Source organism: Ovis aries, chromosome Y (assembly GCF_016772045.2).
Source record: "Ovis aries strain OAR_USU_Benz2616 breed Rambouillet chromosome Y, ARS-UI_Ramb_v3.0, whole genome shotgun sequence".
Classification (NCBI taxonomy): Eukaryota; Metazoa; Chordata; class Mammalia; order Artiodactyla; family Bovidae; genus Ovis; species Ovis aries.
The window spans coordinates 1,737,082-1,750,198 of NC_082741.1; the positions used below are offsets into that span (position 1 = coordinate 1,737,082).

At 51.7% G+C, this 13,117-nt stretch overlaps 1 protein-coding gene across 4 annotated transcripts in view; it reads right to left on the bottom strand.

Moving 5' to 3' along the window:
• LOC101116807 (protein kinase cAMP-dependent X-linked catalytic subunit) overlaps positions 1–13,117 on the bottom strand; it is an 84,177-nt gene that overhangs the window by 29,030 nt on the left and 42,030 nt on the right. For 3 of the 4 annotated variants that reach the window (XR_009598975.1, XM_060408621.1, XM_060408620.1), the window contains exons 4-8: positions 11,069–11,188; positions 5,246–5,341; positions 3,366–3,423; positions 1,556–1,633; positions 164–312 (exon numbers count right to left, since the gene is read on the bottom strand). Coding sequence is in view for 3 of the 4 variants with exons in the window: in XM_060408621.1 (XP_060264604.1) it covers positions 187–312; positions 1,556–1,633; positions 3,366–3,423; positions 5,246–5,341; positions 11,069–11,188 (478 nt within the window). In the remaining variant the exon portion in view is untranslated. The remainder of the gene's footprint in view (positions 1–163; positions 313–1,555; positions 1,634–3,365; positions 3,424–5,245; positions 5,342–11,068; positions 11,189–13,117) is intronic. The other variant, XM_060408622.1, reaches the window with a different exon arrangement.

Sequence of the window (13,117 nt, forward strand, 5' to 3'; positions counted from 1 at the left end):
ACAGAGGAGCCTGCTGCGCTCCAGTCCACGGGGTCGCAGAGAGTCAGACACGACTCAGCGACTAACACATTCACTTTCACCCACTTTCAAGTGCTATCCTGGATGAATGAAATTAAAAGGTGCCTTGACATTTCAAAAATCAATACGTAAAATAAAGACATACCTTCCAGGCGGGGAGTCCCGAGCTCAGAAATTCTTGAAGACATCCAGCTCTTTCTGTGACACCGGCGGGGCAGAAGTCCAGTCATTCTCAGGATACGTTTCGAAGTTGGAGGTATCGTCCGCACTGCACAGCTTGGGGACAATCGGGGGCTGAGGAACCATCAAAGATACAGCGCCGTGGTTACAGAGGAACAGTGTTCACCAGTGAGCTTACATTCAGCCATGCGTCAGTTTTACCGCACTTTGCAGATACTTTGTTTTTCTAATAAATCAAAGCTTTGCAGAAACCTTGGATGGAGCAAGTCTGCACCAGGAAGTTGTTATATTCAGGTATGCCTAGGTTTATTGCACCATACAGATACTATGTTTTGTTTTGTTTATAAATCAAAGCTTTGCAGAAACCTTGGATGGAGCAAGTCTGCACCAGGAAGTTGTTATATTCAGGTATGCCTAGGTTTATTGCACCATACAGATACTATGTTTTGTTTTGTTTATAAATCAAAGCTTTGCAGAAACCTTGGATGGAGCAAGTTTGCACCAGGAAGTTGTTCCATTCAGGTGCGCCTAGTTTTATTGCACTTTATAGCTCAGCTTGCAATGCAGGAGACTGGGTGCCATTCCTGGGTTGGGAAGAACCCCTGGAGAAAGCATAGGTTATCCACTCCAGTGTTCTTGGGATTGCCTGGTGGCTCACACTGTATTCTTGCATGGAGAATCCCCATGGACACAGGAGCCTGGTGGGCCACAGTCCATGGGGTCGCAAAGAGTCGGACACGACGACTCAGTGACTAAGGGCGCACACACACATACATACTCCTTCATTTTGGTGGTTTTTTTTTAATGTAATCAAAGTTTCGCAGAAACCCTGCACGGAGCAAGTCTGCCCCAGGAAGTCGTTACCTTTAGGCACGCCTCATTTAACTGCACTTTGGACATACTGTGTTTCTTGCATGCTGAAGCTTTGCAGAAACTGTACATCGAGCAAGTCTATCTGCGTCCTGCCTTTTCGCTGTGTCAGCTTCTGACAATTCTCACATTTCAAACTCCCATGATTTTACTTGTGAGGTTGGGGGACCGCTTATCTTTGATGTAACTACTGACATTGGTATCCTTTTGTTTTGTATTTTTCGATTAAGGTATAGATGTTCTTTTAAGACTCTTTGCCACTCCATGGACTGCAGCGCCCCGGGCTCCTCTGTCCGTTGGATTCTCCAGGCAAGAATACTGGAGTGGTTTACCCGTCCCTTCTTCAGGGGAACGTTCCTGACCCAGGGATGGAATCGGGCATGCCTGCATCGCAGGAGGTCTCTTTACCAACTGAACCTGTGTGTGTGTTCAGGAGAGCTTGAGGCTTCCCCGGGTACGAGGTGGCAGATTTGACATACAGCCGTACCTTCAGCTTCTTTTCGGGGACTGCGCCCCAGTCCACGAGCCGGAACCACCGGTGCTGTTTGACGTCCTCGGCTCCGTTCTGCAAAAAGGAACAGCCGTCATCAGCGCAGAGAAGGCCGGCAGGATGGGAAAGCACGGAGCACAGACAAGCTCTGGAGGATTCCACACAGAGAGAAACACGGGTTCGCCATGAATCGAGCCTTTGTCCCCAGAGAAAAACACCGATGAAGGCATGTGAGCGTCATTATATGCTTTTGGTCACGATCGAAACAAATGCAGTCATGGAGCTCAGGCTTCCCTGGTGGCTCAGGGGTAAAAGAACCTGCCCGCCAGGGCAGGACATATGGCTTCCATCCCTGGGCGGGGAAGATCCCCTGGAGGAGGCAATGGCAATCCAATCCAGTATTCCTGCCTGGAGAATCCCATGGACAGAGGAGCCTGGTGGGCTATACTTCATGGGGTTGCAGAGAGTCAGACATGACTCAGTGACTAAACAGCAACATGCTGTTCACACGTATACTGCCCCAAAGACCAAAGGGCAATTATGGTTCAAGCCGTCCCAATGTAAAGTGGGATTTTCACCTTGACGATTTCCTTCAGCTGAAGCTACGCTCATTTTGTGTGTGTGAGTGTGTTAGTCGCTCAGTCGTGCCCAGCTCTTTGCGACCCTCTGGACTGTAGCCCCACCAGGCTCCTCTGTCCATGGGGATTCTCCAGGCAAGAATACTGGAGTGGGTTGCCATTTCCTTCTCCAGGGGGTCTGCCCGACCCAGGGATAGAACCCGGGTCTCCTGCACTGCAGGCGGGAAGCTTTACCACCTGACCTACTTTTACAAACGTATAAAATGAGGTTCACAAAATGATTTGCTCACTTCGGCCCAAAGATTAACTCACGTGACTACGGTGCAAATCGAGGATGTCACACTTGAGACGGGTTTTTCTTTTTTTTTTTTAAAAGACCTTGCAACGTGTGGGATTTTAATTCCCCAACCCGGGATAGGAACCGCGTCGCCTGCAGCGGAAACCTGGAGTCTTGAGCCCTGGACCACCAGGGAAGTCCGGAAACCTCAGAGAAGTGTTAGCTACAGGTTACTGGATTCTTCTGGAAGGAACGAGCCTGTTCTTTAAAACTGTGGTAACGGGTGCATCATTTTGCTAACGTATCGCAAGCCATCCGACTGTCGGATTTAAAGGGGTAAACTGCACGGCATGTGAATGACGAGAGGGAGGTTCAACGGGGAAGGGGACATGGGTATCCCTATGGCGGACTCGGGCTGACGTGTGGCAGAAACCAACATAATATCGTAAAGCAATTATCCATCAGTGAAAATTTTTAAAAATATTCAGAACCAAAAAAAAATGTATACGTAAATGAAGAAGTGACGATTCGTCAACTTATAGATCACTGCTGAGTCACTGACTTCTTCGGAGAGCTGAGGAGACCCGATTCTGGGTGAATCAAATCTGAAATTTGGCCAATGAAAGGGTAAGACTGTTCTGCCATGGTTGACATGCCTCAAGTCAGATGAGAGGCATTTAAAGTGAGTACCACTTAATACGTGCCGAGACGCTCAGTCGTGTCCGACTCTTTGCGACCCTGGTGGACTGTAGCCCTCCAGGCGCCTCTGTCCAGGGGGATTCTCCAGGCAAGAATATTGGAGTGGGTTGCCTTTCCCTCCCCCAGGGGATCTTCCCGACCCAGGGATGGAACTCGAGTCTCTTACGTCCCCTGCATTGACAGGCAGACTTTATACCATGAACCTCACGTGGGAAGCCGTTACCGTTCCACATATAGGGATACAAATACTGACCTTCATATTTCCCAGCCTCCTCGTTCTGTCAGTAACAAGCAGTTTCCTGATGAGGTCCCTGTTTGGGCCGGGGTGGGGGCAAGAAGACAGAAACACAGACACGTTGATACGGACCCACGCAAACACAGCAGGTCAACAGCAGTAAAATTCACCCCATACAGGACACCCAGCCTGTGATTCAGCCTTCACGTTGGCTAAGCGTCTTCTAGCCTTTCTCACCACTGTTGAGTGCTAAGTCGCTCCAGTCATGTCTGACTCTCTTTGACCCCGTGGACTGCAGCCCGCCAGGCTCCTCTGTCCGTGGGATTCTCCAGGCGAGAATACTGGAGTGGGTTGCTGTTCCCTCCTCCAGGGGGTCTTCCCCGACCCAGAGATCGAACCTGAGTCTCTCATGTCTCCTGAATTGGCAGACGGGTTCTTCACAGTTAGCTTCACCTGGGAAGGCCCTTTCCCATCATTTTCTGTTCCTAAATAACCTAAACAATTTATGTGGTGCAGAGCTGCAACCCACCTAAGGCACAGAGGTTGATCAAATCATCATAGAGATGAACAGCCTTTGAACATGAGCTGGAGAAACCCTGTCTGCCCTGGGGATGTCTGACCTTCATTTCAAATACACCTGCCAGGCCAACCGCAGCCAACTACACAATGTGTGATTCTACCAAAATCAGTCATCACGCTTTGCCCGGTGGGTCTACTTATATGTGGGATTCTTGTCTGGATTCCTTGCCGTCCCGGAAGCAAGAGAAGTACTTTTGTGTGTGCTGGGTCACTGAGATTTTCCTTCTAAATAGCAGACGGTATCGGCATACTGACTCACTCACTCACTGGACATCAACCCTGAATATTCATCAGAAGGGCGGATGCTGAAGCTCCAATACTTTGGCCACCTGATGCAAAGAACTGACTCATTGGAAAAGACCCTGATGCTGGGAAAGACTGAAGGCGGGAGGAGAAGGGGACGACAGAGGATGAGATGGTTGGATGGCATCACCAACTCAATGGACATGAGTTTGAGTGAGCTCCGGGAGATGGTGATGGAAAGGGAAACCTGGCGTGCTGCGGTTCATGGGGTCGCAGAGAGTCAGACACCACTGAACAACTCAACAACAACAACAACAAATCACAACACAGAAGGGTAGAGAAGCCTGAATTCACACCGCAGATGAGGATTCAACACAATTACGTCAAAGCATGTTTCAAGAAATCATTTCCTTTTACTTCCCCCTTAAAAATTTTATTCAAGTAACGTAATCACTCACAGTACTTACATTATACAAGGGTTCCCCGGTGGCTCAGCAGTACAGAATCTGCCTGCCAGCACAGGACATGCAGGAGACCCTGGTTTGATCCCTGGGTCGGGAAGACCCCCTGGAGGAGGGTATGGCAGCCCATTCCAGTATTCTCACCTGGAGAATCCCACGGACAAAGGAGCCTGGTGGGCTACAGTCCATGCGGTCGCCAAGAGTTGGACATGATTGCAGCGACTTAGCATGCAAAGTCATCCTAAGTCATCGAGGCCCGCATCAGCCACCAAACTAGCTGGAAGGAACAAGGGCCTTCTTCTCGAATAACAAAGCTGCTTCCTTATTCAATATGATGACAAACAGCCTTTATTCGCTGATGATAAATACACCCATTCTCTCAAAAGATGTAAAACATGGCTGCGAGTCACGAAGAGAGGAAGTGTCATCCCAGCAGAGTCATGAAAAGCTTTCCCCTTTTCGGGGGGAAAAGATGACCCACCGAAAGAATGTCAGCTGAGCTCAGAGGAACAAACCAGGATGGTACCCAGCTGGGCAGGACGCCTCCACTGGGGGGTCTGTCACAAGCTTTAGAAATGAACGTCCCCCAAAGACCAGAGAGGACGGCTGACTTACTTGACGCTGAACTCCAAATGTCTGGGGAAGTCTATCTTGCCAGCAAGAATCTTCTGATAGATGCCAAAGGCGTTGTCATCGAAAAACGGAGGAAACCTGTTAGAAAAATTAAAACGTCTATTTTTAGCGGCCAGTGGAGGGTGGGGGGGGAGGGGGAAACACCCGCAGGCTTTATAAGGATGGCTTCCTTCGGCCTGCCACGGGCAGAAGAGAATTTTATTTTGCGGTGTGCGCTTTCTCCTCTCACGCTGGAGTCACGGATGACTCGGGACCAGCTATGAAGGCGTGGTTCCAACAGGGCAAGCGGGAGGCACTTTGTCCCAACTACAGACGACGGGCAAGGCTAGAAAAGGCCACGACCACGAGGCTATGTGACTAGCTAGACAACACAGAGCCACTTGCGTCTGTTGTTTAGCCGCTGAGTCGTGTCTGAGTCTTTGCGACCCCGTGGACTGCAGCCCCGCCAGGCTCCTCTGTCCATGGGATTCTCCAAGGCCAGGATACCCGAGTGGGTTGCCGTTCCCTCCTCCAGGGGAATCTTTCCAAACCCAGGGATCCAACCTGCGTCTCCCGTCTTGGCTGGCAAGTTATTCGCCCCTGAGCGCACCTGGGAAGCCCATTACGGTCTCAGAACGACAACTAACCTGGCCAGTTGTACTTCTAGAGTAACCAGCTTCCGTAGATCGCGAACCTACCGCGGCCAAGGACACCCAGCCCTCGGCGAGTGTGAACGCCTTGGAGTGAATAAAGCCCCGAGTCGGCCCTCCGCCCCGGAGCCAGAAGCCAGTTCCAACAGCGGCCGGGGGTTCGTCTCCCTGCCTTGGGCGGTGGCTGTGAATGAGGATACGCCGCGGGATGGTTTCCATTCAGAAACAGGCCCGGGAGAAAACGCGTCATGCATTCCTCCACGGGCTCCCGGAGAATACGGCATACGGAGCCCCGAGGAAGCTGGCGTGACACGCCACCATCATGAGAAAGGTATGCGGGCAGCAGCTTTAACGAGCGGAAAAAAGTCATCACGAGGCAGCGCTCACAGATGCAGCCTGAGAGCAAAAGCAGACGGACGTGCAGCCGAGAGGTCGGAGTGCGGAAAGCGGCCCAAGACGGCGCCCACGTCTGACGCGTGTGTTAGTCGCTCAGTCGTGTCCGACTCGTTGCCACCCCACGGACTATATATACAGTCCATGGGATTTCCCCAGGGCAAGAATACCCGAGTGGGTAGCCTTTCTCTTCTCTCGGGGAATCTTCCCAACCCAGGGATCGAACGCAGGTCTCCCTCATTGCAGGCGGATTCTTTACCAACTGACCTATCAGGGAAGCCCGCCCAGATTTGAAAGTTATCTTCAAGTGTCTATCTTTAATCCAATGGAACCCTTCCAAGACTTTATTTATTGGCCGCATGGGATGGGATATGGGGTATTCCTTCCCTGACCAGGGACAGAAGGCCCATAGCTCACAGTGGAAGCTCACAGTCTCAACCACTGGACTTCCAGGAAAGCCTCCCTCCTTCAAGCCTTTTTTTTTGTTTAATTTGACTAATTTAACTGAAGGATGACCAACCTAGACAGCATGTTAAAAAGCAGAGACATTACTTTGCCAACAAATGTCCATCTACTCAAGGCTATGGTTCTTCCAATAGTCATGTATGGATGTGAGAGTTGGACTACAAAGCAAGCTGAGCGCCAAAGAATTGATGCTTTTGAACTGTGGTGTTGGAGAAGACTCTTGAGAGTCCCTTGGACTTCAAGGAGATCCATCCAGTCCATCCTAAAGGAGATCAGTCCTGAATATTCATTGCAGGGACTGATGCTGAGGCTGAAACTCCAATCATTTGGCCACCTGATGCAAAGAGCCGACTCACTGGAAAAGACCCTGATGCTGGGAAAGATCGAAGGCGGGAGGAGAAAGGGGCGACAGAGGATGAGATGGTTGGATCCCATCATCGACTCGATGGGCATGAGTTTGAGCACGCTCTGGGAGTTGGTGATGGACAGGGAGGCCTGGTGTGCTGCAGTCCATGGGGTTGCACAGAGTCGGACACGACTGAGCGACTGAACTGGAGGATAATTCCTTGACAATTTAGTGATGGTCTTAATAAAACAGATAGCGAGTGCCGTTCACACACGTGGGCACGACCTGCATCTTGACATCAGCCGTGGTGAGCTGTAGACAGAAGGACCACCTGTACTGCCCCATGAAGGCAAGCTCAAGAATTTCACCTGAAAGAATGCACGGCCGGGAACTTGTGTGGCGGTCCAGTGGCTGAGAATCCGCCTTACCTGCCCCATGAAGGCAAGCTCAAGAATTTCACCTGAAAGAATGCACGGCCGGGAACTTGTGTGGCGGTCCAGTGGTTGAGAATCCGCCTTACCGCACGGACGACGCCAGTTCCATCTCTGGTCGAGGAGCTAAGACCGTGGAGCAAGTGAGCCCGATGTGCCGCATACACGCGGTCCAAGCTACACAACTTGAGTGTCTGCAGGCCGCCAGCAAAGCGCTGGCCGGCTACAGCTGACCACTAACGCCCAATTCAGCCAAATAGATGTTCTTTTAAAAACATGCACATCAGGGCCTCCCCGGTGGGTCAGTGGTAAACAATCCACCGGCCAATGCAGGAGATACGGGTTCAATCCCTGACCCGGGAAGATGATGCCTCAGAGTAGGTAACCCGCCCCCCAACAACAACAACAACAAAAATATATATATATATGCCAGTTTTGCAAATTTTTTCCCCATCATCTATCTATCATCTTTTTTTATAGACATCTGTGACCTACCTCAACGTTCCTGGTGGCTAAGAAGGTAAAGAATCCGCCTGTCAATGCAGGAGACCCGGGTTTGATCCCTGGGTCAGGAAGATCCCCTGGAGAAGGGCATGGCAACCCACTCCAGAACTCTTGCCTGGAGAATCCTATGGACAGAGGAGCCTGGCAGGCTACGGTCCATAGGGTTGCAGACTAAGACACGACGGAAGCTATGCTTGGCAAACACAGAACACACATCCTATTACGATACTACGAGGGTCAGTTCCGGAGAAGGCAATGGCACCCCACTCCAGTACTCTTGCCTGGAAAATCCCATGGATGGAGGAGCCTGGTGGGCTGCAGTCCATGGGGTCGCTAAGAGTCGGACACGACTGAGCGACTTCACTTTCCCTTTTCACTTTCATGCATTAGAGAAGGAAATGGCAACCCACTCCAGTGTTCTTGCCTGGAGAATCCCAGGGACGGGGGACCTGGTGGGCTGCCGTCTACGAGGTCGCACAGAGTCAGACACGACTGAAGCGACTTAGCAGCAGGATCAGTTCAGTTCAGTTCAGTCTCTCAGTCGTGTCCAATGACTAGGCTACAGTGTATTGAAATACTAGACTTCTAGTAATTGTGTTCACATAGTAACTGTAATAATCATTCTAACGTATCCTAATATTGTATTCTAACTCTCTCTCTTGTATTTTAATAATTTCTATTGTAGAATATTCGAGTACACTATAGACTATGTAGGTTCCCATAGTAGAAGAACACAGTCGCTCAGTCATGTCCTATGCTTTCTGACCCCGTGGACTGTAGCCCGCCAGGCTCCTCTGTCCATGGGATTCTCCAGGCAAGAATCCTGGAGTGGGTCGCCGTGCTCTTCTCCAGGGGATCTTCCCAAGCCAGGGATCCAACCCAGGTCTCCTGCACTGCAAGCGGATTCTTTACTGTCTGAGCCACCAGGGAAACCCCGAATGTCCTAATAAGATCCCATTATCTTCCAACAACATATCTTTCAATCGTACACTATATTCCAGCGTTATCTTTGCTACGGTATTCCATATTATATTCCATGAAATTACATGCCCCCCCCCCCCCCCCCGTAATAATACAGACTAAAAAAACAGAAGACACAGGAAGCCCAGTCTAGCAAAACGTCTTCTGGGCAGCGGGATTCAATTCTCGGGCAACGCTACCCTCTGCTGGTCAGAAACGCTCAGGAAGAACACAGCCACCCGTGGCCGGCACATGTCTGGAACACTGATCAAACACAGGCGCAGAAAGATGTATGATTCTTGCATTTCTTTTTACATTTTGCATTTCTGACACCGTAGGGAATGCATTTCAGTCTTGTGTTTCTGACCGGGACTTCCTGGGCTGGGGTGCATGGGAAGGGATTTTTTTTTTTTTTTTTGGTCTATTTGATTGACTACAGAGGCGCGTGTGAGCAAAGAGAGAGAGAGAACAGAAGAAGGGCAAGGGGACGGAGGAGGGGCAGACGGGGGCAGGGAGGAGTCCTGGGCGGACAATCCCCCCTCCTCTGCCTGCCGGCCAAGCACAGCATCCCAACAAGAGCCGTGTGAGCACAGGACGGCCAGGAAGCAGCGAGTGCTCGGACATCTACAGGGAAGACGCTTGCTCTGTCTGCCCGGTGTGGGGAAACGTGTGCGTGCGGGCTCAGTCGCTCAGTCGTATCCGACTCTTTGGCGACCCCATGGACTGTAGCCCCACCAGGCTCCTCTGTCCATGGGATTCTCCAGGCGAGCACACTGGACTCGGCTGCCATTCCCCTTCTCCAGGGGAATCTTCCCAACCCAGGGAGCGAACCCGCCTCTTTCCGCTTCTGCACTGCAGAGAGATTCTTTACCGCCTCATAATTCCTAGCAATACCTCACGAAAATGCCAGAGGCGGGTGTTTAATCATGCTGATACAGAATCTGGACCTGGAAGGTAAATGCAATTCCAAACATTCCCCGAGGCATGTTTGGGGCTTTCAGGAAAGAACACACTGTTTCCTTTCTGCAGCGCTGTTCCTTCCAAATGTCCTAAAGAGCGTTTCTTTACCCAACATGCCCGCTACCCAGCTCGGGGCTTCCCTGGTGGCTCAGATGGCAAAGAATCTGCCTGCAATGCAGGAAACTCGGGTTCCACCCTGGGTCAGGAAGATCCGCTGGGGGAGGGCATGGCAACCCACTCCACTATTCTTGTCTGGGACAATTCCACGGACACAGAAGCCCAGTGGGCTATAGTCCACGGAGTCACAAAGAGTTGGACACGACTCAATCGCTAACATATACACCCAGCTCTGGGAATCACTCTGGAGTGATCGGTGCGTGATGAATCGTATACTCTTGGCAGACAGGGACATTTAGAGACAAAAGATCTCAACAGACACACCCTGCTGGTCCTCCAAGCTCCTGCTGCTGCTTCTTTTGAAAGCAAGCCGAATGGTCAGTTCATATCATCATCACCCACAGTGGGAAACTTTCGGAAGACCCCACACCAAGTGTGTCCATCCCTGACAATCCCTGCACCTAACCCTGAGGGCTGAGCACCCAGGGAACTGTGGGAGACCCCACTCCAAGCGTGTCCATCCCCTGACAATCCCTGCACCTAACCCTGAGGGCTGAGCACTCAGGGAACTGTAGGAGACCCCACTCCAAGTGTGTCCATCCCTGACCCCCTGCACCAAATCCTGGGGGCTGAGCACCTGGGAACTGTGGGAGACCCCACTCCAAGCGTGTCCATCCCTGACCCCCTGCACCAAATCCTGAGGGCTGAGCACCCAGGGAACTATGGGAGACCCCACTCCAAGCGTGTCCATCCCTGACCCCCTGCACCAAATCCTTAGGGCTGAGCACCTGGGAACTGCGGGAGACCCCACTCCAAGTGTGTCCATCCCTGACCCCCTGCACCAAATCCTGAGGGCTGAGCACCTGGGAACTGTGGGAGACCCCACTCCAAGCGTGTCCATCCCTGATCCCCCTGCACCAAATCCCAGGGGCTGAGCCCCCCAGAGCAAGTGAACAGGCCGGGGAGCCACAGGCATCTTCCCCACGGAAACGGTACTCACCCTGACAGCATCTCAAATATCAGGATACCAAGTGCCCACCAGTCCACCGCTCGGCCGTGGCCCTTGCTCTGAATGACCTCGGGGGCCAGGTACTCGGGGGTCCCGCAGAGGGTCCACGTCCTGTGGGAAGAGAAGGAGGAGGTGGGGTCCACAGAACTCAGGGGTGATTGGCCTACACGTGCACCTCAGGATCGGAGAGGCTACGTCACTGAATTAATCTACGCAGAGCCTTAGACCCCAAACCTGTAGATAGACACGGCAACGCTGTCCTCTGTGACGTTTTTCCTTTTATAAACAGTTTTTTTTTCAATTTAAGGTTTTCAACTTTTACTTCATATGAGCATACAGCCGACGGATAATGTTGTGATGGTTTCAGGTGGGCCGTGAAGGGACTCAGCCACACAAACACAAGTACCCACTGTCCCCCAAACTCCCCTCCCATCCAGGCTGCCACTCAGCAGAGTTCCCGGAGCTGTCCAGCAGGTCCTTGCTGGTTCTCGGTGTTAAACCCAGCAGCGTGTCCCTGTCCATCCCAAACTCCCCGACTGTCCCTTCCCCCACCCTTCCCCCCGGTGACCATACAGTTATTACAGAGTATTGAGCAGAGTTCCCTGAGCTGTCCAGCAGGTCCTTGCTGGTTCTCCATGTTAAACACAGCAGTGTGTCCATGTCCATCCCAGACTCCCTGACTATCCCTTCCCCCATCCTTCCCCCTGGGAACCCTAAGGTTATTACAGAGTATTGAGCAGAGATCCCTGTGCTGTCCAGCAGGTCCTTGCTGGTTCTCCATGTTAAATCCAGCAGTGTGTCCATGTCCATCCCAAACTCCCTGACTATCCCTTCCCCCACCCTTCGCCCCTGGTGACCATACAGTTATTACAGAGTATTGAGCAGAGATCCCTGTGCTGTCCAGCAGCTCCTTGCTGGTTCTCCATGTTAAACACAGCAGTGTGTCCATATCCATCCCAGTCTCCCCAACTATCCCCTCCCCCATCCTTCCCCCTGGTGACCATAAGGTTATTACACATCCTTCCCTCTGGTGACCATAAGGTTATTACAGAGTACTGAGCAGAGTTGCCTGTGCTGTCCAGCATGTCCTACCCCATACATAAAGACAATAACCTTGTCTTCCGTGAGTTTCTTCCTTTTATGATCATGACAAAATGATGTCAGTCACTCAGCCATGTCCAATTCTTTGCAGCCCCATGGACTGTGGCCCACCAGGCTCCTCTGGGATTCTCCAAGTAAGAATTCTTGGAGTGATTCTTCTCCAAGTAAGATTCTCTAAGTAGGAATACCAGAGTGGGTTGCCACTTCCTCCTCCAGGGGACCTTCCTGACTCAGGGATCAAACCCGGGTCTCCTGCGTGGCGGCCAGATTCTTGGCAGTCTGAGCACCAGGGAAGCCCTGCTTTCTTTTATAAACACTCATTAAGCGAAACAGACTCGGAGTAACAGTCCTGTTATCACGGCCGTGTATTTTTCCTGGTGTTTCCCTTCCCTGCTCGGAAGCAAAACCCCCAAAATCCTGTTTTCCCATAAAACGTTATGAAAACAGATTCAAGCCACTGACTTGTGAAGCCCGCTGTACCAGTGAAGCATCTTCTCTGCCCTCTCTGCAGGAGGTCTGAAGTGTGTGCTGAGCTTCTGTGGGTTCACTGACACGTTAGTGTCAGCAGCGCCATTCAAAAATCCTGAGGCTAAGGGGCTCTGGGATGTTTGGGGTAGAAACAAGGCTGAGACCTTTGGAAGTGATTTTCTCTCCCAGATGAGCCGAGACCTGCAGGAAAGTTAGCTTTTGGCGCCACCTAGAGGACAGCCGGGAAAAGACCATGATGCTGGGAAAGACCGAAGGCGGCGGGAGAAGGGGGCGACAGAGGATGAGATGGCTGGATGGCATCACCGACTCAATGGACATGAGTTTGAGCAAGCTCTGGGGGTTGGGGATGCACAGGGAGGCCTGGCGTGCTGCAGTCCATGGGGTCGCAGAGTCAAACGTGACTGAGCAAGTGAACGAGAGCAACGCAGCACCGCGGGCTGAACGCCGGAG